Here is a 27,554-nt window from a genome sequence, read left to right on the forward strand (position 1 = left end):
TCTAATTCCCTCAGAAGGGGAATGAATTAGGTTGCATCAAATCTAAATAACAAAAAGCTGTATCAGCTGTGATGTACAAGTTTCCACCCGCAACTGTTACCCTCCCTGTCATTCTCAGCAGTCATCCACCTGGTTGCTGCCTCTGTCACCTTACAATCTCCAAGTCAATCCTTTCTCTTGAAGCAGATCTCTTCTGGTTCACCACAAACACCACCCTTTCCGCCCACCCAACTTCAGTCTGATTTATTTAATGCATTAATCACTGCTCTGTCTGTATGCCCAGGAGGAACAGAGGGCATGATGCAGCTTTTCTAATAGTGACAGAAACTGAGAACACACCAAACTCCCTCTACGCTGTCAAATCCTTCCTTCCTGCAATATTCAGTGCAAAGTTTCCCACTGATGTTTTCATCAAGCTGTTTGGATATAACACTGGTAAATATATTCACTTTTTCTTCCAAGTTCAGTTCAAGAGGCTTTAAAATGCACTCTGACCTGGTCTTCCTCCAGAGGCGACCAGGATCCAGAGGGGATCAGCCTGTGTGAACTGAAAGCTGAAGGCTGCAGCTCCCATTCTGAAGGCTGGAAATTCTCCCAGGGAGACAGACTTTGCCCTAGGCTTGATAGCTTACACTGTAGATACTCCACTCAAAAGAGTATTTTAAGAAATGCCTCCTAATCTATTCCCCTCCCCACGCCTGAAAACAAACTCTCCCATTTACACATTCATTCCCCCACCCCCCAATGAAAAACAATCCAATAACCAAGCTTTCAGGGTCATACACTCACATTCCCACATTGAACAGTGACACACCACACTCAGCTCTCCATGAGCAGCAGGACACCCAGCACCTCTGAAGAGGGCCAGTTAACCTCCAGGATCTACTTACATCTCCAGGAGCCCCAAACCACTAAGATCAGTAAGAATCTTGCTCTTAAATTCAGTAGCCAAAAAAAGGGGGGGAGGGGAAAAAAGCCAAAATCCTAAGTTTTGCCATGCTCCCCATTTAACACGCTGTGGTTCTACACAATACCTATACAGCAAGCAGCAGCAATCCCTTCCCTTCACTCCAGAAATCACACGATGGGAACAACAGTAGTTATGCAAGAGAATCAAATCTGGGCAGTGTGAAATACATGGCAGTCTGCTGAGTACTTGCAACTCTTAGAAGAATCAAATAAATGTCACAATTTATGCTGGATATTAGGTGGCTACATTTAAAAAAAAAAAAAAAAACAAAAACTGTTTTCAGCTAAACTGTTTCCAGAAATAACAAGAAATCTGCATCATTACTAAACTCACACCATGAAGCCATTCCAGTTCTTGTGATCATCTGAACAAAGGAAGATTTTTCCTTTTCCCCCCTAGCAGCACTCACACGTTAAAAGGATTCATCTCATGTTTTAAGACTACTACTTCAGCATTGGTGTGTTTTTTTACATAACAAAATTAGTAACAGCTTTCTCAATGTGAAACCCCAGACAAGGGTGGAAGAGAAACAACTTGACTTACATTATATAAGGAATGCAAATGGGTTTAGGGTCAATACGTGAGCTTTTCAGTCTGCCTCACAGCTATCACCTTGACGCACTCACAAATCAAAGTTTCAACCAGAGTTCAGCAACTGAGTCATGGATCTATATTTTAATAAGCACAAGTTTATCAGCTGAGCATACACCAGGGGAATAGGTTTGGACCTTGCACCAGAGCCCTTGCTGTTTATTTAAAGAGCATCCACTGTGTGACAGAGATAAAACACCTAGGAAACATACAAAGCATTGTCAATCTATGTTCTTCCCCTCTGCCCACCCCCAGTTTGGTACAGGTACCGAAGAACTCCTAGGCAGAGGAAGCCCACATGCTGCCACCATGATTCCTACCCCAAATCCTTGAGTTGCCTGAGAAGCATGTCCCAGACGTGCTGCAGAACCAGAAACAAGGAGGAACTAATCCCATTGTTTTCATTTTTATTTTTATTCCTGGTTGAACATGAAAATGCCCAATAGATAACCAAAACTAAGAAGACAGGGTAGTTGTATAGAATATCACAAACAAGACAGCAGGGTCTAAAACACATTCTTCTGCTGGAGAATAGAGTTACTACTGAAGTGCACAGTGCCAAAATATCTCGCTTTAAGGGCCAGTGAAAGCCCCAACAGACAGATCTCCAGCATAAAAGACACCAATCAATTCTTCCTGGCCACCTGATCTCTAGGAAAGCAAACAGAACAAATTATTTATTTTGTAGTTTTATTACCCCCACCCCCACCTCTCACAAAGGGATGATGACTCGCATGGAGATCTCAGTGCATTTCACAGCAAAAAAAAAAAAAAAGAAAAATCAAAATAGTTGTGCATAAATCCAACTTTTTCTTTTGCACAATTTACAGTTTGTGTTGAAAGTTAACATGGTTATTTAAACCTTCTGATGCATTCTTACACTTGTATCTTCTCCGCAGAAAACATCTTACCAGATCACAAAGATGTGAGTTCTCATGAGGATGGATCAGGTGCAGCCATTGCCATGGCTGGGAAGTGGCAGATAATGTTATATACACTGACTGGAAGACTACATCAGAAGAAAAAACAGAGTAAGGCACCACTGTTGGAAAAATTAAGGTAGCTTGTAGTTACAACAATAACGAAAGCCATAATAGGTACTATTCTTAATTGCCAGCAATTCTTAGACCTCAATAAAATAGTTATAAAAAACAAAGGATGTTTGTACCTGAATACAGTTTCCTGATATCTGATTGTGTTTCAAATCAATACCCAGTCTTCAGCATAATCAGCTTTTTGCTTTTTTTTTTTTTTATGGTAAGATGAAAAACCAAAGCCTACAGTCCATGTATTCACAGGTCACATTTCACTGCTTTGTTCTGAATAACACCACAGGAGAAAAACCAAAACAATCCAAAGGATAGTTTGTAACACTGATACTTCACCTTTGCGATGATTTGATGGGTAGAGAAGTTTAAATACAAAATTGTGTAGTTTCTGTTCTGTTTGAAAGCCTTAGTCCTTAGAAGGGGAAGGTGGAGGAGAAAAGGCCAAACCTCAATACATTACAACATGAGAAAAAAATCAAAGTCACTCAAAGATTTAATAAAATTAGGAGTTGAAAAGTGTTCAAATTACTTTTCCAATTCAAGTCAATTATTTCAAGTATATTAAAATGTTTCAGAGGAAAAATTTCTCCATGGTTACAATTCTAATTGCTTTTATAAATCCATAAAAAAGAAAGGTAGTCTCTACGTATATTCCTCCGAAGCATGCACGCATTCTCTCTGAAGAAAAAAGTTGTCACAATCCAGTTGTTTCTTAACACTGATTTCAGGCGTGTCTTCCAAACACCTCTCCAGTTTTTGCCAAAAAAGGTTTAACGCCGGGCATAAAAGCAGCAATTTGTTGTTGCTGTTGTCTACACGGGTACTGAGCATGTTTCAGTTATTAGAGCTTGATGTAGAAAAGAGTTCCCACGTCACTCCAAAAACCAAACAGTTCCTTCTCTTAGGCAGCTTTTGCAATCACACCTATTTAGAAGAATCTTATAGAAGTCGGATAAAATCTTCTGGATCATACAAAAAAACAAGTCAGTTGGATGTATCTGGCAAGTTTGTCTCTACCACCTCGTTTTGAATAGCTTTAAAGTGCCCTAGTTTATTTCTTTATGCTCATTTAAGCTTTCACTATTACATAAAAAGGGGACACTCAGTGTGATTACTGTGTTTCGAGAGACAGGGAAAGAGAGAATATCAGAAACAGGAAACTCATCTGTAAGCAGCTTTTCTAGTTAGTGTCCGTTTGCTGAGCTTGCACAGCAGAGACTGCTTTCCAAAGGGGTTTATGATAAACCCAGCCATCTCCCTGCAATTTAAAGAGAAAACACAGTCATAATGCAGACACTGCCTCGGTAGAAGTCTCTTCACAGAACTGGTAGACTGATAGCTGTGAAAACTAGAGGGACATAGCTTCTAACTTTAACTCCCACAGACTAAGACAGATCAACTCTGCAGGCTTCTGAGACTGCTTCAGAACATGCACGACCCCCGCTGAGCTACAGCGCACTCTGGGAACTGGCTGCACTCGCAATTAACCCAGATAGAAAGCCATTCTTCTCAACTCCACGATCCAGATTTCTTTAAAAAGGCAAAATAAGGCACCAGCAGAGGGGCAGCTATCCAGTGATTATTAACTCTAATACAGCCCGTTTTCTTGGAAATAAGTGGCTCTGGACTACATTTAAAGTTTTCTGGCTAGATCTCTCTCATATTAGTGACAGAAGTCGACCTCATCTAAATCTAGATACTAACAACATAAACACCTAAATCAGAGCTGATCATGCTAACACAGCTTAAGTCCTACTATATTATTATTACTACCATTACTGCAATGCAGGATAAGCCACTGAATGAATAAGCTCCATCCAAAACATAATGTGCAAGAACAGGAAGTTCAAAATACAGAATAAATTCCTCCTCCTTCCTAAAAATGCGTTTACATGGACGCGACATAAGCACAATTAGTACAGCTGATTCTTTTCCTCAGGTATTTACTGTGGCAGTCTGCTTGTACAGCGCATACATGTAAAGCCATTTTCCACATGCCACGGGGAAGAGCTCAGTAAAAGGGGGAAATCACAGAACAGGCAAATATCTCATTGCACAGTATTACAAAACAAGAGCATTTGGGAAATGAAAGGTAAAGTCACACTTGGCAGCTGGTATGTCACCTTACTCCTCTGGATCCCACGGAGCTAATCTGTAAGACCCAAGGCCAAATACTCTGCTCTGACAAGACACGTACCCACATGTGCACCTGCTTTGACTGAAGTTCTGCCTTTACCTTCATCAACAGCTATCTACTTTGGGACTTACTTCTTTGAGGAAGTATTTAGTACACCAAGGTGTTTCTGTTTCAGCACGAAGCCTCTCTTCATTCCTCTGTCGTTCTTCAAGGGCTCGCTTGTGTTCTGTAGCTTTATCGATGTCTCCATCCCGCAGAGACTCTGTTACGTGTTGCCACAGCCTCCTACAAACGAAGTTTATAACTTTAGTTTTCAGAAGTTTTCTCAGTCTGCAGCCTCACACTGCAGAGCAAGATCACTGCACACTCCCCTCCACTTATACAGGACAAACTGACGCAGGACAAAATGTAATGGTGCAGCACAGATGGAAGGGCTTGTGGCCAAGCCTTACATCTGCAGCAGCAGTTTGGAACAGATAGAATGGCTCTGAGGCTTTGGCTGTGCCAGTCTAACATCTGTTTGCCTTTAGAAGCTGCTGTGGAAGTGGAATTCAACAGGCAGTTTCTTGGGAGGACCTCCCTTGGCAGGAACTGCCCAGATGCATAGCTGATGGTTAAAAACAAAGCAGATAATGAGGCTTTGCTCTAGCAGCACTTCAACTCATAGGACTCTGTCCATGAACAAAAGGGACAAGGTAAACAACCACATGCCTGTGCGCACTGATTTCTCATCACCATTATGCAATTAATTTGGGGGTTTTCATTGTTGTTTTATTTTTTAAAAGCAAATGAAGATCAGTGCTGCTAAGCATTATTCACAAATAATATCTCCATTTGTAGGTCTTCCCAGGGTATTCACCAGACTGCTCAGGACAAAAAGGGTCAGATGGCAATAACCAGATATTTTACCTAGATTCAAATGGTCCTTGCTTCTCAATGGGCCGGACTCGTTTTCTTGTCACCAACAGTTTTGTCAAGTCCACGTGTTTTGTCTCCCCGTTGCTGTAGGTGAACTCGAGCATGCTGTTCCACTCTCCTTGCACTCTGCACACCACTGTGTTTGTCGTGTTCTGCTTCACTTCACCCGTGACTCTAGGGAACGTTAGTTTTTATTCTTAAAACGCCATGGCTAAAGCCACCTTAAGACTATTCATTGCATTAATCACAGCTCCATTCTGAATGAGTTTGTACACTTGTCACACCGCCTTTACAAATGTCAGTTACTTGAATTGCATTTGCATGGAGAAGCTCAAAGAACAAAGTGACTTTCACTCATTGCTCCAGTTCTCTTCATGTTACTCAGGAAACTCAGTTTTTGGCTTCAGCTTAGACTTGTTTCAAACCTTTTAATGGGATTTGAAGTGAAAAAGGAACTAACACAAAGTATATCACATGTAACAAGGAATTGATCATTTCCACTTGAAATACCACATCAGGTATATAGTTCAAATTTTAAAAGTACAAATAAAAATGCAGCTTTCTACCGGGACTATCGCACTACCTGCTGGCACTTTATTTTATGCCACTGTTCTCCATATGTAAGTGGTCTCATATCTATGTTGCTCATATAAACATCACACACACAAAGGCAGAAGGCAAGGTAGGAAATTCCACACTACCAGATGAACCAGGGTAACAAGGTATTAAAAATGTCTTTCTAATATCCAACATCTCATCCAAAGTCTCGCTCAGATGAAGTTCAAGTATTGCCATTAGCACACACACACATTTTTCTTTTCAACATCAAGACCTGTCCAAAGGCCACCTGACACCCATTTCATCATGAACTGAAGAGCAGAAACTTACAGAGCATATTGCAAATTGCCACGTTCAAGCAGAAGTTGTGATTCTTCCTCCCAGAAAGAGCAAACTATGGTGTTTGCAAACTGTGCAAACAATGCTTTAGACATGCTCTCACTTGTCAGGTGCTGCAAGTTTCAAAGGACACTATCTTCAGCTTCAGCTAAACTCCAATTACCTTTTCACAGCTTCTATAATCATATCTAACTCCACAGCACTGGTCTGCTCTCACTTACTCTGAGCAGCCACACATAGAGGAGTGGAAAGCAGCTCCTCTGTGCTCCCACCTTGCCCACACAAAAGCACCAGAAGCTCCAAGGAAGGAGGAGAGCAGCACACAGCTGTGCCACGTTCCCTCTTTCATATGCACTGGTCACCTCCATCTGTATCTACCCATCACCTAGTGCTTAAGCACAGTTTTCTATTACAAAAATTTAAGATTCATTCATGAAAAGAGGACGGAGTTAGTGTAACATGGGCAATAAGAGCACGTTTACATTCAGCTGTTTTTTTTCCTGAAGTTAACAAATGGTAACAGTTTCTGAAAAAAACTGAAGGAGCAGGCCACAAGCCAGCAGCCTTCATTTTGTCTTGCTTTCTCACCCTGGGGCTTTCAACCCTCGCTGAAGCCCCTTGTCCTCCTTCCTGAAGATCTGCAAGTAGGCTGCATCCACAGCACGGCAGAGACCTGCACGTCCAGGCTTTGCACTTACATCTCCCCAGGACTGAGCTCTTCATCTTTCCAAGTGCTGTGTGGTGACACTGACAACCCAGTACTTTATTAGCAGTCATAAAATTGCTGCCTCTACTTAGCTTAAAGCAAATAAGGTTTTATCACTCGTGCAGCATTACAAGGTGCAGCGCTGAGCAGCTAAATGAAACTTATTGTGACCTCTATTTCCTCCCGTTGTGTTACTCTATGGCATACAGCCATTCCCAGCATTGCAGATCATGATTATCTGCCTGAACTAATGGTGATTAAAAACCTGGTAGCGTTTATTGGATAACTTGGCATGATTGCTATATGCCTAGTTATTACTAAATCCTCAGTTTCAGCAAGCTAAAGGGGTGCAGGACCAAGGAGCCAATACCTAGCTGAGCTCTAACAAGGGTCACTACAAAAATCTGTAACATTGCCATGGCAACTCACTCACGTTCTGCATAACCATGACAACGCTGCTGCCTCCCCATCAAGAGGTTCCTTTTGGAAATGTCCACTCATAGCCATGTCACATTTCCAGTAGTTACAGCACCTTGAACAGATCTGGCCAAGAAAGCCTCTATATCCACGAATAATTTCATCGACACAAATAACAAAACGTTTTCCAAAGCCAAGTCATTGAAGTAAAATTCATGGCTTACTTTTATGGCATAACAGAAGCTATCGAAAGGTGGAAGACATAGGCTAAACAGTGGGAATAAGGATCCCAAATGATACATTTTTGCTCTGTTTCAATCATGATGCTTTTTCATCACACAAGCTTCAATTCTCCAGATGCTACTGGGCTGGGGAGCTATGGCTGCAAGCTAAATTCAAAACATGTATGGGAGTCTAAAGGGCAAAGCAATTCAAGACCCAAACTTCTGCTGGGTCTTCCTTCTTTCACTAGTTAGTCTTTAAACATGGGCATACATTAAGACTGAAGAATCACTGTTACAAGAGCTAACATTCTTGTCTTTGAAAACAAAAAAGCAGGTATGTCTACCTGGAAGTGCTCTGTAAATAGCTTAAATTTGATAGGATTTCTGTATGAGAAGCATAAGAAGACCACTAGCTAACAGAAGACTATTTACTAACATTCTCTGTGGTATTTTTACCTTTTTCATTAAATGCCAGCTGAGGGCTCCTTCCATATGACAAGCAACACTGTTGAGGTATTCAGTGAGGAAATACAAGGCAATACAACTACAAAGCATGTTACAAACACGTAACCCTTTATGATAGTATGCTCAGCCTCCTTTCAAACAACATGCAAATGGAAAACCGAGAAATACTAAGTAACTTATGTCAGTATTAAGAAATCTGCAGCAGCCACGAAGAAAAGTCAGGAGCCCTGTTTTCCCAGCAGTTTGAACCAAGAATCAGACAAACATGGAATTCCCTTACTGCCTCTACATACAACCTAACTTTTCCTTGAGGATCACAAGAAGCAGGGATATTATTTAAGACCACAGTGATACCTGAAGTATTCATGAGCAGCAAAACCAGCTAACTCTCAGACTATCAAAACACTGCTACTCAGCACCCAGAACAGGGCAGTTGCATAGCTACCGGAGTTCTAGAGCACAAAGCTATGTAGAAAAATAGGGGAAAAAAAAGAAGCGTCCTCACCGATGCAATTTGCCACCATACAAGGGCTTGGTGTGGAAGTTGATACTTGCAGAATAGCCAGTCTTTGCACAGTTGATGTTGACTTTTCCTCCCAGTTCTACCCAGGGAACGGTTAAAATTGATCGAGCGTATGCACAGGGCAGAGAGAAAGTATATTCCTCCTCGTGTTCCAAGAGACTTAAGAGACCTGTGTGAAGAAATTTAGGACACCTTAAATTAGCACCATTTTAGAAATGATCAAGTTAGTTGTTGAAATATATCCAATACTGCATCTGACTACATTTCCTCATAGACCCCTCACACAAATGACATTTATTACAGATTCACGAAAATGTTTATACATGTAGATAGAAAGTACTAACCTGAGTACCACAGCATTTCAAAAAAAGAAAAATGCATTCATCCTAACAATATTGATCTACAAAGTACAATACTGTGCTGTGCAACATACTTTTCAGTCATATGTGAAAGGGCTGTTGCTGTCTTAAGAGCAGTTCCAGAACACAGCAACACAAGATTTATGCTGCCAAAAGGAAACAATGAGTGAGTACCCTGAGCTGCAGTTCTTGAGGGAGGGTAATATTCCTGTTCCATTTCCTCTCTACTTAATAGATCCTACCCTATCTGAAGGCAGGTAGCAGAGAATCTTCCCTGCTGCACTTACCTGCCAAAATAAACTCAACTCTTTCCTGACAGTGGCTTTTGCAATAAATGTCAAGAATCTCATAAAAACTAGAATTTTTCTTTGGGCTTTAAGATACATGGTTTGGTTTGAATCCTACCAAAAAAAAAAAAAAAAGACACCACACAAAATCTACCTCTCAGCATTACAAAATCATAGCATAACAACTGACTGCTGTCTGCATCGACCATGCCTCTGCAGCATGCCATCTCTGTGCACCTCTGACATTACTTTTCTGAGTTTCTCTTGTTTTTCATATTTGTGACATGATTTGAGAAATACCCTAGAGGAGACATGAGCTTGTGAAGTTACCTGCTACAGGTAAAGCATCGAGATGTGCTTTCCACATCTCCTGCCGTGCTCACTCTCTTGTCAGGTAGGCAGTTTGCAATTAAGTGCCTGCCTCCTCACCCCCCACTCCCCCCCGGTGGCTGGGCAATATACACGAGGAGCACAGAGTGGGCAGTGATGTCTCATCTCTTGCAGGAATTACTACCACTAAATGGAAATTAGAGTTACCCTCCTCTGTCCCTAACAGATCCAATTAAAACTTAAATAGTAAGATACATAAGAGCAATACTTGCAAATGAATAACACTCCTATTTAATAAATATCTGATGGAAGTTAATTCATCCAATGCTTGGGAACATTCACAAACACCGATTTGCAGTAACTGCCCTTTGGTTCAAAATTCAAAATTTTATTTCCAAATACAATCCTGATTTCTGGCAAAGAGTAAACTTATGTAGTGTGTCATCCCCCCTCTCTCCCAGTATGAAAACCTGCTGCTTATAATGAGAGCTTGTGGCATCTTCTGTGCTTTGTAAAGTACTAAATCACCAAACGGCTGTACATTAAGGCTCTCAGATCTGAGATTAAAGGAGAACCAGAAGTACAAGAAAAAAATGAATACCCACAACAGCAACTGACACCTCCGCAAACAGATTTTTCTGAAAAGTCTTTGAAACAAAACTACCAAGCAGCATTCACTTGTTTTGTGCCTCTGGCAAAAGTACATCAAGTTTTTCTCTCAAATTAGCATTTTTAACAACATTCTAAAGTGAAAAGGAAAAACATTACGCTTACCCTCACCAACCATTGTCACTCCTATTGACATTCCTAAGAATTTACTTTTTGTCCAGACATGAGCATTGACACACATCTTCCTCTCCACACACTCAGCATAAAACCCTGAGACGGGAGGATGGTGGGACACTTGCTCAGCCACAAATTTTACTGTATAGTAGTCCGACTCTGTTTGGCCTTCCAGATCTTTAGACAGAGTTACTTGCTCTGAGGGGGAGTGAGCGGGTAAGTTACTGCCCGCATCTGCAGCTACTTCACTCTTCGGCATCCTCCAAGAGCAGTGAAACGTTTCCCCGATGATGGGATTGTACGGTTTCTTGGCGATAGCTCCTTTGCGACCTTCGTGAAACGAAGTGAGATAATACTCAACGAAGCGGATCATCCTCTCCTCAGGGGTGGTGCCGTTTGTGATTGCAATGAAGAGATCCGGGTGGGACATGAAGTCCGCATACATCTCCAACAACGATCGCTTCTCTAAAATAAAAGTAGGAAGAACCACCTGAAATAAAACAAAACCCCAGAACACCTCGTAAGTGAAATGAAGAGGCAGGCATTTTTATAAGGGAAGTTTTCAGGTGTCAGTTTTCATTCCGTCTTGCTTTGGACACTGCACTTTCAGACTGAACCTTATTGTCCCTCTTCAAAGGTATGAGGGAAACAGAGCTGATCTGAGGTCTCAAAATTAATTTACAAGGAAAAAAGAACATAATAGGTACAATTAGGACAGAAGTGTTTGAAAGGGACTGAGCACCCCTAGCATAAATAAATCAACTGCAAAGAAAGAGATAATGTGTTCCACGTCTGCAGAGGAGAAAACAAGCAGGAAGGAGCTCAAACTATAGCAAGGACGGTTCAGAATAGAAGTTATGAAAGGTTTTGTCTAATGGAGAGAAAAGCATGCAAGCTATGCCAACATGCTTGACAGCCTGCAGAGTCTCTCACCATAGAAAACAGGACAATCATCAATCAGAAATTAACTTTAAATTAATCCTTTACCTTTGAGCAGAGGATCTTATAACTTCCTCATATTTATCCACCATGACAAAAAAGAAGTGATATCTCTTGCTGGGCCATGAAAATATTTTAAAGAAAGAGGCTATATCAGTCTTTTCCTTCCCCGTAGTGGCAACTAACCTCATGTCATTTACTCTGTTGTAACGAGCAAGACAGGGTGTCTCAACCATGAGATCCAACAGTCCATTTAAATCAGCTGCATTCAAAGAGGTGTCTTCACACTTCAGTTACTTACTCTTGTTAAGTCCATGCCAAGTTTCAGCTGAGACAAGAGATGCAAGATAACACTGCGCTGCTCCTCCACTGCTCCCACGTTATCTTCTTTATCATCACCGATATCCTCCAGCTCCTCATCTGGATTTATTTCTTCAGGTTCCTGCAGTAAGAGCCATAAACATCAGCTCAGAGATGGGACTGTCCACACAGTATCCGAAAAAGGATTTCATATTGTAACTATCCCTGCATGATAAAAGAGACTAACCAAATCCCCACACAGACCTACAGAGTAGGATATTCTCCCAGGCTGCTGAAGAACTCAAGAGGCCATTGACATCACTCAGTGCAGATTTTACTTAGAATATTCTGGCTAAGATTTCTCATCATCTCTCACACAGGTCAGAAAAGAGCATAAAAGCAAACATGACTTGTTTTCCTGTAGCTTTGTGAACTAACAGAATGGCAAGCCTTTAACACATATACAAAAATAGTGAAGCAAAAGCTAGCAGAAATTCTGGCCACTTTGATGACACCCTTCCACCTCTACACTACCACCTCAACTCCTTCCAGTGTTGTTGCCATCATCATTTCAAAGGTTGCATCAAAGAGTAGTTCCTAGTTACCTGCTTCCTGTCATGCAAGATGACAAACAATTAATGTATCTACAGGCCTCTGTTAGTACAGCTGAAGTGCCCAGACAGACTAGCAGAAATAAAATGAGCACCGTTATAACAACCACCATCCCACAAGTAGGAAAGATAAATGCTTCAGTGGAAGGGAGGTGTATTTCCAGCTCTGAGTAGCATCTTCTTAGGACAAACAGCTGGAAGGAGGCAAATGCAGAGGGGAGATGCACTGAGTGCCACAAGAGGGCAGCGATACACATCTGCCCAAAGGCAGACAGACCTTCTCCCTTGGTCAGCTGCCATCAGCTCAAGGCAAATTTTTGTCACACTCAACCACAACAGAAAACACAAGGGTCCACAACTTTGTGCAGAGCCCATAACCTTTTGGAAGACGCAGTATCACACAGGCGAGTCCTTTCCAAGGATGCAACACCATTCTGCTATCGTAAATAACAGAGCTGAAAATATGGAGTGTGATAATACTAGGCATATCCCAACTACAGACAGGAGCACACATTCAGCACTTGGCCTTATAGAACGGTTCGGGTTGGAAGGGACCTTAAGAATCATCTAACTCCAACCCCTGTGCCATAGGAAGGGATGCCATCCACTAGATCAGGTTGGCCAAGGCCCCATCCAGCCTCGTATTAACTCCCTTCATTATTATAAGAAGGAAGGAATCAAAGTGATAAATTTGAAAGCTCTTGGTTTGTTTGCTTTTTGTTTGTGGGTGTTGGTTGTTTGTTTTTTTTTGTTTGTTTGTTTGTTTTTTTAATATTTCGTGACAACTAGTCTGAATTATTTAAAAACATATAAACTATGGCAACTGAAAAACCTTCAGGTTTTATATTGCTAAAAGATAGCAAATTGAAACACGCTGCTGCAGGGGCATACAGCGCATTGCCTTTTCATAATGATACAGTCTTATGCAAAGAACTGTGTGAAAACAACTGGTATAGAAATAATGTAATTATGATTTTCTACCTCAGTTGGGAAATCATGTTCTTTTTAAATAATCCCGTTCTTTTACTTTAGTATTTTGCACTTCATATTCTTTTTGACAGTTATAATGATATAGGCTATAGCTGTATTTCAAAACAGTAAGCCATCCTGAAGTCAAGTGATGAGAGTTGCTCAGATTAAAAAAAACAGATGCAGTAAGAACTGGAAAAGAAGGACAGGGAGATTTAATAGCTGGAGACTGGCAATTTTGTCTCTCATCTACTTAGGCAGCTCTTCTTGGGTTTATTTTGAGAGCATCATGAATTCCAATTAGTTTTTTTTGCACTTCAATTTCCAGTTGTTTTAGATCAAAATGCGAAGGAATAGTGCCTACTTCAACACCTTACATTACCCTCCCAATTGGCTCCCTCTTTTTGACAGCTTGTTCCAGAAAGCAGCAAAATGTATTGAAAAAGCAAGGTACGCAACTTTAATTTACTGCAACTCCACTCACTCGTCCTCTAAACCAGCTAATTGAAAAGCATATGAAGAATTGTATTTAAATCATATTCACATAATATGATCAAAACATTTACAGATATTCCTCAAAATAATTCCCCACAGAAAGAGGATTTTCACATTACCTTACCCTTGTTAGCTGGCAGGGCTCTGCGATGCACTGCTCTTCTCTGACAGATGCTGGCTTGTTTATCTCTGCTGGGAAATTCTGAGCTGCTCCATTTTTGAAGTGGTTTGAAAGAGGTATCTTTGGTTCCAGCCAATTGATCGTTGTTCCTGAAGCAAAAGAAAGTTTGCGCTGAAACTTGTTCATCCTCCGGAAGGTCAACAAACAGCAGTTTTCACAAAACAGCTTTTTGAAGAAAAAGCTGAAAGCAGATCGTTCCTTCTGCAGCCAATCCCTTCAGCAGCCACCGAACAAAGGTGGTGCAATGAGACACCACCTCCAGTGATCATTAGCACAAACCCTGCGATTGGCGAGCTGTAATATGTGCAACTTGTACTGGAGGAACTAGTTGGTGTCAGGCAAGGTGTAATCAGACACTTCAGGAAGAACCCAATATCACCCGAACGTAACCCTGACAGTTTTCTTGAACTGGAAGTAAGCGGTGCACTTTTTTGTACCTTCTCAAACCCAGCTCGATTCTAGACTAAAAAAAGCTGGAGCAGGAAAAGTTTCACTGCCAATGTTTTCTCTGGAGAGGGCAGTCGCCTTTTCTTGGCTGTAAAGGAGGCAGGCACACGCTGTTGAATAAATAATAGGTGCTTAAAAAAAGCTGCAGGGCTTGGAAAGCTATTACCCACTCAATGATTCCAGCGTCTCTAGTTACTCCCAGCTAATTTATCACAATGGATCAAGTTCCTCATCAATAATGCAAATGTTCCATTCTTTTTCAAAGGCTAATAAGCGTACAGGTGACTCCAGTAGGGTTTGATGAAGAAAAACAAACTGTGACAAGCCATCTCAGTTAGGTTGTAAACACAGAAGTTATTAGGAAGCCAGAACTTGTAGCACCAATAGAGCAGCTCCCTGGGCTTAGGAACCACCACCAGGAAGGCTGCTGTCCCTTCCTATGTTATCCACAGTCCGTCCTTTCCAGATCTCTGTTGCCTGCAACTAGGTCAGATCCTCAACCACCACTGAGTAAAACCAGATAAACAGCAGCAGTTCCACCAGGAAAGTACTGGGACAGAAAAAGTACAGCTTTGCTAATGGTACCAGAAGACTTTTCCTCAGCAAGGGAGCTTATTTCCATCAATGAATTCACTATCAGAAATGAGAAACCCTCGGTTTAAGTTTTAGCCTGAACACAAGTTTCAAAGAAGTCAAGGAAAGAGATGTTCAGAATGACACTGACACCTTTTTGAAAAGGCTTTACTCATTTTAAAATCCCTTCATGAAGAACCCCTGCTCAGAACCATCACTTTCAATGTAAGAATCTCTAAATGTATATTCTAACCTCCATTTAATGCACACTCAGTGCCTATATATTAGCTTGAATTTAACAAGTGTTCCTCCTTTTATGCTCCTTACCAGCTTCTTCTAAAACAACCTTCTTTGTTATTATGTTCTGTTTAATTTCACTGTAAAAAAACAACAAAAAAAAACCTTACAGAATTTAAAAGTGACTTGAGATACTAATTGTGCTTCAGTGATGTAAACAGACAAGATATCACACTAACAACCCTGCCACTGGAAGATCATATTCAAATCTGTTCTCAACTATTGCAGGTAGCACAAGCTATTCCCTTTTCTTGTGATTTCCTCATTCCCTACAACTCTCCACCCTCCCCCCCCCCCTTTTTTTTTTTTAAGCATTTCTCAGCATGTCCCCTCTGCTACAAGATGGACATTATGAAGTTTATAGCAGTCTTCTCTTTCAGTATTTTTATTTGAGTTGCAAATTGTTATTGCCATTCACATTTATGATATATATTTTTTTTAAATCCTATACATTTTGATCATTTAACTTCTAAATTCAAGTCAACCTTGCCATTCTTCTTTATGTCTGATTTTTGGTACACCTTGATGCAGTTGGGCTAATGCTGTTTTTAATTTTTTTTTCCTTCTAAAATTTCTGCAAACCAACACTCTTACATAACTTCTAATCCTTGTGTTTTAAGCTTAACAAGCACTTGCCCAACACATTCCTAGCAGTCAAGTACCATTTTATCAGACCTGGAAATATATTTAAACTTGAAGTGGAAAAAAGTATGCTCTGTTACACAAGTTCTCTCTTCATCATCGCTCCTTGCTGCATCTCACTCACATCTAGTGCAGCATGCTTTCTGACCCTAGGAAGATTAAATAGCACACGTATATATTTTGTTAGATAGTACAGTCTATGTTCAATATTTTTTCCTACACATTAATATAAAAGTGCCTTGAATTAATATAAATGAGCATTTGAATTAAACCACAGTTCTTTTCCTTTCTATATGACCTTCTGAGGACTCCACTTCTCAAACCAGAAGGATAAGTACCTCTTCTGACTTTGGGGGGTAGGAAGGGGAAGGAGGAAGTGTAAATCTAAGCTAAAATGGACAACAACAACAAGAGTGGGAAAAAAAAGAGAGAAAATAAAGTTGTTTTGCAATTCTTTAAGGGGACAAATGCATTATGGTGTATCTCTAGAAATGCCACACCAGTGACAGACGGGAATTCTGCAGAAAAACAGTACACATGCTTTTAATGTTCACTTTTTAACTCCAGCCTCAATTATGCATCATCCTATTTGCTGGTCCTCCCCTCTCCACCCATCTCTAGGATTTAGCTATAACTTTAGCTTTAACTATTTAATAATATAAATCCTTTATTTCATGGTAAAAGCTAAATTGATTACACCTTTGAACTAATATGCATTGGCAAACCAAGTACTACAAATATGGTAAGAATATGGGAAAGGTAAGAGATTAATCATGAGTGTACTTTTTGGCATACGTATCATGTCTGACATATCTGTTGTATAATACAAGCATGAGTATCCACAAAGCTTCTTGTTTACAAAAAGGCACTGAGTAAGCTCTTGTAAATTCTTTGCATCTTATTGCAATTTTTCAAACAGAAAAGCAGACGCTCAGCTCTGTATGCTGCACAGAAATTTGGTGGCACAATTCTAGTAAGCACCTATTCGCTTTAAGCTAATTGACCGTGCAGGCATAGCAACATACTAGGCTTTGGGTTCTGTGGTGGTGTTTGTTTTTTTTTGTTTTGTTTTTTGTCATTTGTTAGTTGTAGTGTGTTCCTTTTGTAGGTGGTAGGGTTTTTTTGTTGTTGTTTTAAACTTTAGCCAATTTGTATTTGCCTACAGGGCTGTCCACGCCTCAGGAGGGAATTCAATATTTTAGTTCGTGTCTTAGACAAGTATGTTAAGCCAAAATATGAATATTGATACCTAAACAGTATTAGTAATATCCCATGCAAATTCAGAGCTTTGTATTTGAATGCCTAACTAGAAATGAAAGCTACACACATGTAAATGCTTAAAATAGGCACTAAGTATGCAAAAAAAGTCAGAAGAGCATGAGATTCAGCAGAGCTCTGCTGGACAACACATATCCTTGGAGTCTGCAATCCCATGAAGTTCCCCCTCCACTATTACTGTTCCCAAGCTGCCAGTTACATCCCAAAGGCAGCCACCTTTTCGTTGTGCCTTATGTACTTCTTTCTGTTGTGAGATGATCCACAGCAATTAGAACTAAAGAAATCCAGAGAAAAAAAAAAGGAAAATATTCACAAGAGTTCTAAACAATACCAGTAAGTCAAACTCTACAAAAGCTCAGAAGAAATGAGGCAGGCAGCAGTTTTCTCTGCCCATAGGAAACTGGATTTAGTGGAACAAGCATTTTTCACAGCTGAAGAAGGAACGGCTTCTTGTCTGTGATAGGGTCCAGCTCTCTGTGAACATCTATACCCACCTGCTGGTAAGGATCCCTTTTGTTGTGAAGCATGTTGTAACTGGAGAATATGGAAGCAGTCATTTAAGCAGTTCATGGTTGCCATGGAAGTTGCTTTGAGCATTAATAGGTCTTGATCCAAGGACGTAAGGTGACCGGAGACAGGAAGGCATTCTATGCTCCTGATCAAGTCTCTCTGCTGGCCCTCAGCCTGAGACATCATCTACCAAACAAAGCAGGTATTTATCAGAAGGTGCTGGAAGCGTGCTGTGTGATGTGGCAGATACACACAGAGGAACCCAAATGATTTTACAATGATAAAACTACCAGGTAACAGGTGTATATAAATTTAACCATACTTTGTTTCTTCTTGAAGCCACTGAAACATCATTAAATATGTGACAAAATAAGCACTAAAATACATGGCACCTTGTTAACGAGCAAAAGAGTATCACAGATTCTTTGGTAACATATGTAAGTGAAGAGGAATCGGAACACAGTACTTGCTACAGTAAACAGCAAACACTGTCAGGCTTGCCTGGTAGGGACACACACACAAAAAAAAAAAAAAACACTTCACACACACCATGTGAAGAATAATTAAGCTCTGTGACCTGCTCAGCCTGCAAGAGAACCTTAGATCCTTTCCATGGGTACCCAGATCTTTTCCTTCCCTTCCAGCCTTCTAAAGAAAGAGAGCTCTACCACTCAGTTCAGTTCAAACTGCACAGGATTCTCCTTTATCAGCAGCACTGCCATTATGCTTATAGGACCACTACCTCACTGTTTACTTTGCAGAGGGAGTAAAAAGAGTGGCAGAATTGTCACCTTAATTACATGTTGAAATTACAACTTTCCTGTTGTCATTTTCGCCCTTGTTCTCCCTTCAGTCCCTTTCCTGCTTCCTCTGGAACATCACAGAACCTGCAACAGCACATTTGCCTGCAAGAGGTAGAGCTGTAACGCACACCAGCTATCAAGCATTAGTCTTCAGAAGAAAATATATTATTTGAATTCCTCTTTGAGCTTACAGAAGCAGAAGATTGCCTGACTTTGAATCATAGGGATGAAAGCAGACTCCTCTACCTGCTAGTCACTCTTCTGAGGAGGAACAACAAACAGCATTAATGCAACTGGATACCGCTACCCCTGTGACCATTATGCATTCTGGCAGGCAAGTTAAACATAAAAACAGATTGATTAAGCAGAGCAGAAGAAGGATTTCTTGAAAGAATCCAAGATGCATTCATGCATTTAACTGCTACAGTACTATTTAGGTTTTTAATTTAGCAATTCTGGCGGTATTTCACTATTTTTGCTGTACCATTGCCTGCAGTCTCCTCCAGGAGCTGCTTTTATGCTTTTAAGGTTTTACACTACTCAAGCAATAGGTATTCATCCAACTTCACGGTATGTGGTATTTGGAAAATTTATGGGCTTGGCTACAGAGCACGCTACGGCGTGAATTTGCATATCACTTGGCTCTTTGGAAGTGGAGTTCACTGTGCACATTCAGACTGAGCCTGTCCCAACTGTCACAGTGCAGAAAGCTAGCAAAACCGTGATGTTTTGCATGGACAAGGCTGTGTAACTAGCACAATACTTGCCTTTTTTTCCAGTCATAAATGCAATTCAAGTCTTTGTCTTTTTTTCTGATGTTTTAAAAACTTCTGCTGGGTTAAGAAAAGGACACAAAATTGATTGACAAACAACCACAGCCCTTTTGGTGACCTTTGCTCTTAAGTCATTCACCATGCAGTAGCACCCAAGTGCCTCATTCCAGGTTCAGGTCACACAACAGGACAACCCATGCCATATTCAGCACTAACATCCAAACAGACATCTCCCCTTTCACAGAGCATACTTCAAGCAATCCTAAATCCTTCCTGCTTATTCGATCAGATCTGTATAAAAAAAGAAATGGTGCTGGGGGTGGGAGAGAGAAGCACAGCTGTTGAAAACTGGATGTCAGAAGCATGCAAGCTATAGCTCTCATTTTGCAAATGCATGCACCTGTATTTACTCAAAGTCAGCACAAATATCCTCACAGAACTCCTGTTTTGCAAGGTGTTCTTTTCAAGTCAGCAGCATGACATGTACTCAGTCAAGAACAAGGGAAAGGAAAAGGGACTGACAGAAGAACCAGCTACAGTGCAACTCATGGGCAAATTAAAGAATCGCCCCTCAGCAGGTAACTTGAAAGAGAAGGGTTCTTCCCATAGCTTCTCAAACTGCATTTGCAGTATTTGTGCTGTATGATGCTCAAGTGTAACAGGCACGCACCTGCCCTTTGTAATTTCAAGTATTTTAACTGCATCTAAAAAAAAATTGTGGGTGTTGTATCCAAGCATTTTATCTTCAAAACGGTAAGCAAACTAACTGACATTTACAAGGGGTATCATTACTGAGCATTGTCTGTACAGGTCAGAAATTAAAACTGATACATAATGATATTGTGTCACTAAACTCAGTAACAAAGTGTTCTGCACTCTTCAATGTTAAGAAAACTCATTCCACTTTACTCTGAGAAAACCTCCATGGTGAGAATCCCAATTACAGGACACAAGGCACTGCTTCAGTGCTCCAACTCACACACTCTCCTCTTTCCTCCCTCGAATTTAGAAAGCTGTATTGCCATCTGAAAAGTGAAAAATGTATTTCTGAAGCAAGTCCTCACCCTTCTAATTATCCATGCTTGCCAGACACTTCTTCGCTAAATTAAAAAGCCTGCCATTAGAGACTTTTTGTTTTACCAAGGAATGCATCATGCTATGCTAATTACACTGCTGACATTAAAATATGCATTAATAGCAAAACTGCTACAAAATCACACAGGTCCACAATTCAGCAACTAACTGTTTTAGAAGGAGCTTTATATTTGTACACTATCAATACTCATGAGTTAAATCAACCAACAGTCAGTCCATTCTGTCAGACAAGATGGACAGGTAACCTCCATTCCAGGAGGAATGATAATAATCAGGTAATAATCCCCAAGAGATATTACATCTGAATGTGAAGTGTGGAAAAATGTGTATTTCTAAATTGCTCATTTTCTTTTGCTCTTTTTCAAATCACATCCATCCCTGGACGTGAATTAGCATACCAGATAGCAGTACTAGTATTCTTAAGCATCAGTCATGACCAATTTCTCTTTAGCCATACAAAGCACAAGAACAGCATAGCCAATTCTTCTGTAACTCCAAGGAAGAGCTCAGTAAGTGATGTAACAGTTAAACCCTCATTACCTACCCTGCTAGGACTTGCAAAAATCAGAATACACAAGTCCATTTTGAGCACAAGGATACTATTGCAGATCGTGAAAGTCACAGACTATACACCACATACCACTACAAGCCAGGGCAAGTTAACCTCACACAGCTATGCAGTAATAGTTTGGGACATACAACTGACAATGTAAATGTCCAAATAAGAATAGCAGGCTTCTCCACAATCCTAAATATAAGATGATAATTCCTTCAAAAGACCATTAGGTAATTTAGAAGACAAACCTCTCGAACATCTACAAGGTGATCTGGCTGCAGAATAGGAACTCTTTTTCCAGTTGATAATCTGTGATGTCCAACATTGAAAAAAGAAACTGCATTTTGACTGGGTCTTCTTTGCACACCAGGAGAGCTGCCACTTCCTTGAGATGCAAGAGAGAAGCTGCGAGATTTCAGAGGAGGGTTGTTCTAGTGAATAAATAAGCATATGAAGAAAGAGTTACTTCCTAATAATTAGCAAATATTCTGATTTGAGCTGTACAGCAGAACATTTAATTCTAAATTTGTATAGAGCAAGGACAGATGACAAAGTCATAGTAATGTACTGGCAGCAATCTCTAAGTAGAGTATTTTGAATCATCTGTTGACAGTTGCCCTGTTTTACAGTCTAATTATAAACAATCAGTGAAATGAGATGGATCAATACTTTTCACTTCTGACTGGAAAATTAGCCCTTGATCTGCAACAGTTCTAGAAACTGACAGCTAATGGATTCTGCAAGGATAGAGTTCACATTTGAGAGAATGGAATTTCATTCACAACTATTAATTGAAGTAAACATTAACTCAGGATCAACCTCTTGTAGCTTGCTCTATCTTAAAAGCATGATTTTATACAGCTACAATATAGGTTTTGTGGTTACCAAGAGTTCCTATAAAATGTATTATGTTCTCAACCACCAAAAGTCTAGTCTAGTCCTCTGACCTTTAAGCTCCACTTCTTTATCAAACACCAGCTGATCAGTACCTGCTCAGGGAGGGTAAGTCAGCTCTTCAGTGCAAAGTGACTTCACTTTGTCTCATTCCTAAAGCATACTTCTATTACAAGTTAGCTATTACTCAGAGGATTTTTTCTTGTCATGAGTTTCAAGCAAAACCACACGCCCTTTTTCTAGTGTTTGTCTTAGATAACAGAACAGTTCGTTTGCAACTACCTCTACCACCACCCTAAATTATTTTTGCCCAAGAAAATATCAATTGTACAATACCTTTCCAATAGCTTCTGTGTGATGCTGTGTGCATATTTGTAGCCTGCTAACCCAGTGTTGCCGTTCTTTAGCATCAGTAGCTGAAAAAAAGCAAACCAAAAGAATTACCTACATGAAGACATTTTAAAGTATGTGCAAAAAGCTGCTTGATACTTCGAGATAGACACGGACATTAACAGTACAAAACTTTTTTTGTTCTAAAATTTGCTCAGCAGATCTGTAATTAGCTATGACATTAAATCACGTTCAACAGAATTAGCAGGTACTTTTTTTTTTTTTTATTTTTGTAACACAGAAAGAACTGTAACACAGAAATAACTTCTGTATATAAAACTAAAATAACTTCAACAATTACTCCCTACACACATTTTAATTTAATAACGTGCCATATTTTCCTGGAAGCAGAATAAGGTGCCCTGAATTTAAAAAAGACAGCATATCTTCAAAGAAAGAAGTACTAAAAGATATTAGCCCGGATTTCAACAGCCTACAAAATCAGAGAATGGGCTTCACTAACTGACACAAGAAAACTAACATACAGAACATTAGGAATAACATAATCCTTTACAGGTGTCAACACAGTAATGTTACCTACAATGAATTAGAAAACTCTGCATCAGTACAGTTTAAAGGACACTATACATGAAGATTAAACCCCCCCACCCTACACATCTCAAATTTGTGGTCTTCTGGACATTATCAAGCCCAAAGAGTATGGAACCATCCGTACAGAAGGACAGCTCTTAACTAACTGAAGAGCAGGCTGAAAGTTTCACACACAACACTCATTACAGCAGTCAGTCAAACAAATTCTTTTGCTTTTGGACAGGCAGCCAAGCCCAGAGCGGCAACCACAGGTGAGAGCCAGGAGTGCCTCTAGTGGAAGAGTCCCCTGGCCAAGAACAGAGGTCCTACCTCTTAGTTTATACTGCTCCCCACTGGCAGCATTGACTGTAAAAGTGTGAGAGTCTTCATCACTGGGCGAAATTACAGCTCCTGCCAGCTGCAAGGTACCCCTGGGCTTCAGATGTCTTGACTGTTCATTCACAAAGTACTCCAGTAGGCCAGCATCATTGTTTAAAACAAAAAATCTGCAATGGTGATAAAGCAAACACACAAAACAAAGTCAGCATTTTCCTCTTCTTTTAAGAAGGGAAGGTGAGAACAGATATAATGAAAGTCTTGATTTCTCACAAGTTCACAAGAGACTGGACTGAGACTTAAAAGACTTGTGTCAGTACAACCCCAAACACATGAAATATTTTCCCAACATGTCTGCAGACAAATTAAGTTTGTACTAAATTTTTCTCAAAGATTGGGATGGATTTCTATAGAACAAGAGAACAACTGTGCTCACAGAAGAATACTACTGCAAGATTTTGAGACTTAAAAGAGCATTTTTTAAATCATTTTTTAACTTCTTAATCATACTTTAATACAAATATTATTCATCTGCATGACAGCTCAACCTATATAGAGAAAAGGATTAAGACACTTTCATCAAGTTTGCCTAATAACATTGGATTTTCCCATTTTCTACTTAAAAAGACTGAAATACACTCATTTAGGCACTGCCAAGAGTCTTTGTTACTAAAAACTACCAGGAAAAAACAAAACAGAAAACTTACCGATATTGCCAACCAGTGACAAGATTGGTGTATTTCATTAAGTAGCCATAAATATTTTCCATGTGATCACTATCACAAAAAGAAAAAGAAAAGCAATCAGATGATATCAAGTAGTAAAGCTTCAGTTTCTAAGCATCATTATCTATTCCCTGAAAACTAATTTTCACCTTCATTTTTTAGAGCGGCGCTATCTTTAAAAGAAAAAAAAAAAAACAAAAAACCAACTACCAATACTTAACAGATTTGAATCTCATTTCTGAGATTATTTCATAAGACAGTTTAAATGGACTTACTGAACTCCAAACAATTTCCAGGCATAATTAGTTTCATCAACACTTAGGATTCATTCAACAGTCACTCTGGCGTAGTTTCAGGTAACTATAGACACATACTTGTTTTGTGTTCCCCCATTTAAGTAAGCTTTGTAAACAAAATTAACTTTCTTTAGCTTATTAAGAGAACCTCAATCATGGTCACTAGCCAAAACCTGCTGCTGGGTAGTCCTATGCATGGTTCTGCTTGTCCTTAATTTCCAGAATCCTTCCAGACTGTACAGGTGCTGTGCAGAAGACAACATGCATGTACAGGCCATATCAAGATATTCTGAAATATAAACCAAGCCTGAAATGTCTCCTTCTCTGGCCTGGCAGGAAAATCCAGTTGTTTCAAAGCCTGAACTTGCAACACCCACCAGAACTAAGAACCCACAAGGGGCATGTAGTGTGGAGACTTAACATCGCTACAGACAAAATACATTAGTGCTTCTGAAAATCCATTGTCCAAAGAAAGGTTTACAAGTCTTACGGCAACAAACTAATCTCCTTAAAACCACAGCTTGAAACTCAACTTTATACAGCACATTCCCGTAACTCTAGAAATGCTGCTGTAATGAACCCCACTGGTACAGCGGAGCACAGTCCTATAGCAAAATGAGCACTCTGAGACAGGTACAATGTGAGAAGTTCCTATTTTATCCCAACAAAGAACTGAAACAACAACCCAAGCATCAGATGTTAACCATTTGCTTTTTAAAAGAATCTTACATTTAAGCTATCTTATTAGATTTTAAATGTTCTGTAGCTTGCAGTATATTGAAGATTAAGGGAAAATTATTCCGAGTCCATGGGAGCAGCAGCCTGTGCCAGTCAGTAGGTGGTCAAAGTGCCCCCCTATCAGGGAGAGTGGAAATGTGGGGACACACGGGACTGCTAGAGCCAGGGGAACACCTCCATTCATGGATTTTGGTCCCAACATAGTTGGACTAAGTATCAGTGGACGTGTTACAGAACAGCTGAAGCTGCTGCCCATGCTTCATTTCGAAACAGAGGCAGTTTCTCCAGAGTACACTTACTGAGTTGTCAGGTTTTTGAAGAAAAACCAAGTAGCTGATTTTTCACATTACATTTAAAAACAGCAAAATGCATCCACTAGCTGTCAGTATGACAGTACTGCCCTGCAATGGAAAGCAGCCAGTGGGACTAGCTAGGAATTTAATTAGGAATAGCTCATTAAGCAGTACTATGCAGACAAAAACAAACCACAGGAGAGCAGACAGCATCTTAAACTCATAAAAATGCTAAGGAGACATGACCAAACACATCCCCATCGGTTGTTACTGCGTACAAGTGAAGCACAGTTTAGACTTACTCACCGTCACAATTATGCCGAGAACTGTGAGATTGCAGTCATAAAAGTGCACGAACTTGTCTTTAATGTTCTGAAAATCATCTCTAGTCACAGCTAATTGCTTTCCATTTTGCCTAGCCGTCCAAGCTTCACCCTTGCTCTGCACTCACAGCCCGCAGAGCTCAGGGAAGAGGAAGAGCTGCTGCCCCGTCCCGCTGAGGGACCCCAAGCAGCGGCACGCTCAGCAGTAAGTGCTTAACTCAATGCAAAGCTGATTTTCTGTCAGACTAGGCAATATTGGTCACGTTGTTTTCCACCTTAACTGTGTCCCTCCAACAGAGCTGTGAAAATTATTGGCACTATGTCGAGGTTTCACCCCGCCAAAGGCCGAGCAAACTTTGAGCAGCCACGCATGCCACAGATTAACCTGCCCAAAGGGCATGAGAAACTCGGCCGGTATTTAAAACATTTCCTTGACAGTGTAAGAGCCTGGAAGCAAACAAATAAACTAGCAGAAGAGCAAGAACACAGCCCTTGTAGGCATCCATCACACTCTCCCAGCACAAATTCACACACCATGGGCCTCGGAGTTTTCAGCACTTGAAGTAAGGCTTATTTCAAAATCAGTAACATTTTTATACACTGGAGAAAAAAAAAACAAAACAAACAAAAAAAAACCTTCAAATCCAGACTGCAAATCATAATTCACAAAAGAGAGATGGTTACTATCTTGTAAGCGTCCACCCCTCTTCCAGGAGCAGAGCTAACCTCCTAATCTCCTTTTGTGTAAACACGAGTACTTCCCTGTGAATACAGCAAAACATGCTCAACGTTATTAACAGCAAAGCCACAGAATTGTAACCAGGGCATTCCCTTCAGTAATGTTAAGGTAAGTGCCTCCAGAGCAAAATTAAATGTTGTAACATCAGCTAAAGCAGTGTCATAAGGCAGATAAAACCCTGTTTAAAAAAAAAAAAAAAAAAAAAGGAATATTACACAAGAATGGAATAAGTAGGGCTCTTCTGGGAGCTACGGAAAGCTTCTGAGATGGCAGATTTTGAGAGCAAAGCGGTCTGGGTGCTGGCTCTGCTCAGATAACCACAGCACCAGCAGTGCTAAAATTAGTAACTTCCTTAGAAGTTACTTGCCAGCATTTATTCCAAGGAAACAATAGTGAAACTTGTTTTAAAGTTGTCTGCAGAACTTCGGAAGCCCTTATCATACCCCACTTTGGGGTTTCTGACTTTTAGAAAACAGGTTTTGGAAGTGACCAAAACCACTGAGCAGTACTGCACAATGCTCACAGCAAGGCCTGGCTGCGCTGGGATCTTCCTCCCTTTTAGCAAAACCTGCTGCTAGCTAGGTGCATGCACATGTACCTATGGGTAGTGTATCTTTCAGTAGCCAACTTGCTGCTGCTGCTACTCAAAATGCTCCCAGCAGTTTCAGGTTGTCAAAGGAACAGGAACAGTTCAGCCACAATGAGTCAACAGCTTCATAAAAATTTGTGTCCTTCTTTGAAGTGGAGGCAAAAAATGAGTGCAAGTGTTGCACCAGTTAAGCATGTTAAAAAAAAAATAAAGTTGACACTTACTGTACTGCTTTAAGTAATGACTCCTTGCAAATCATAATCCAAGAAAAAGTTATGCAGGAACTTGTGGTACAGCACCTGAACCTCAGCCCAGCACATCCACCCCTCAATAGATAAATGTTTTTGGTTGTTGTGTTTTTTCCCTGAAGGCTGAGCACTACTGAACTTTGCTGCCCACCTATCTCACTTTTTTCAGCCCACTCAACAATATTTATAAACTAAAATTGTCCCTGTGAGTGATTAAAGTTGATGAGAAATTACAGAATGGTCTGTACTCTTCTCAGAGGACAAGCCCGCCCCATCTCCAGTGATGTCTCCCACAAGCCATATTTTTAGATACCCAAGCACCACTCA

General features: G+C 40.3%; 1 protein-coding gene across 2 annotated transcripts in view; it reads right to left on the reverse strand.

The window, feature by feature from the left end:
• Nucleotides 1-1,956: 1,956 nt before the first annotated feature.
• OSBPL11 (oxysterol binding protein like 11) overlaps nt 1,957-27,554 on the reverse strand; it is a 35,549-nt gene continuing 9,951 nt past the window's right edge. For both annotated transcript variants that reach the window (XM_068687588.1, XM_068687587.1), the window contains 12 exons: nt 23,984-24,052; nt 23,271-23,446; nt 22,356-22,435; nt 21,374-21,556; nt 17,883-18,084; nt 14,095-14,240; nt 11,897-12,037; nt 10,648-11,146; nt 8,880-9,066; nt 5,657-5,839; nt 4,879-5,032; nt 1,957-3,868 (listed from right to left, as the gene is read on the reverse strand). In XM_068687588.1, coding sequence (XP_068543689.1) covers nt 3,791-3,868; nt 4,879-5,032; nt 5,657-5,839; nt 8,880-9,066; nt 10,648-11,146; nt 11,897-12,037; nt 14,095-14,240; nt 17,883-18,084; nt 21,374-21,556; nt 22,356-22,435; nt 23,271-23,446; nt 23,984-24,052 — 2,098 coding nt within the window. In that variant the 3' untranslated portion in view covers nt 1,957-3,790. The remainder of the gene's footprint in view (nt 3,869-4,878; nt 5,033-5,656; nt 5,840-8,879; nt 9,067-10,647; nt 11,147-11,896; nt 12,038-14,094; nt 14,241-17,882; nt 18,085-21,373; nt 21,557-22,355; nt 22,436-23,270; nt 23,447-23,983; nt 24,053-27,554) is intronic.

Source organism: Anas acuta, chromosome 6 (genome assembly GCF_963932015.1).
Source record: "Anas acuta chromosome 6, bAnaAcu1.1, whole genome shotgun sequence".
In the NCBI taxonomy this organism is placed as follows: domain Eukaryota; kingdom Metazoa; phylum Chordata; class Aves; order Anseriformes; family Anatidae; genus Anas; species Anas acuta.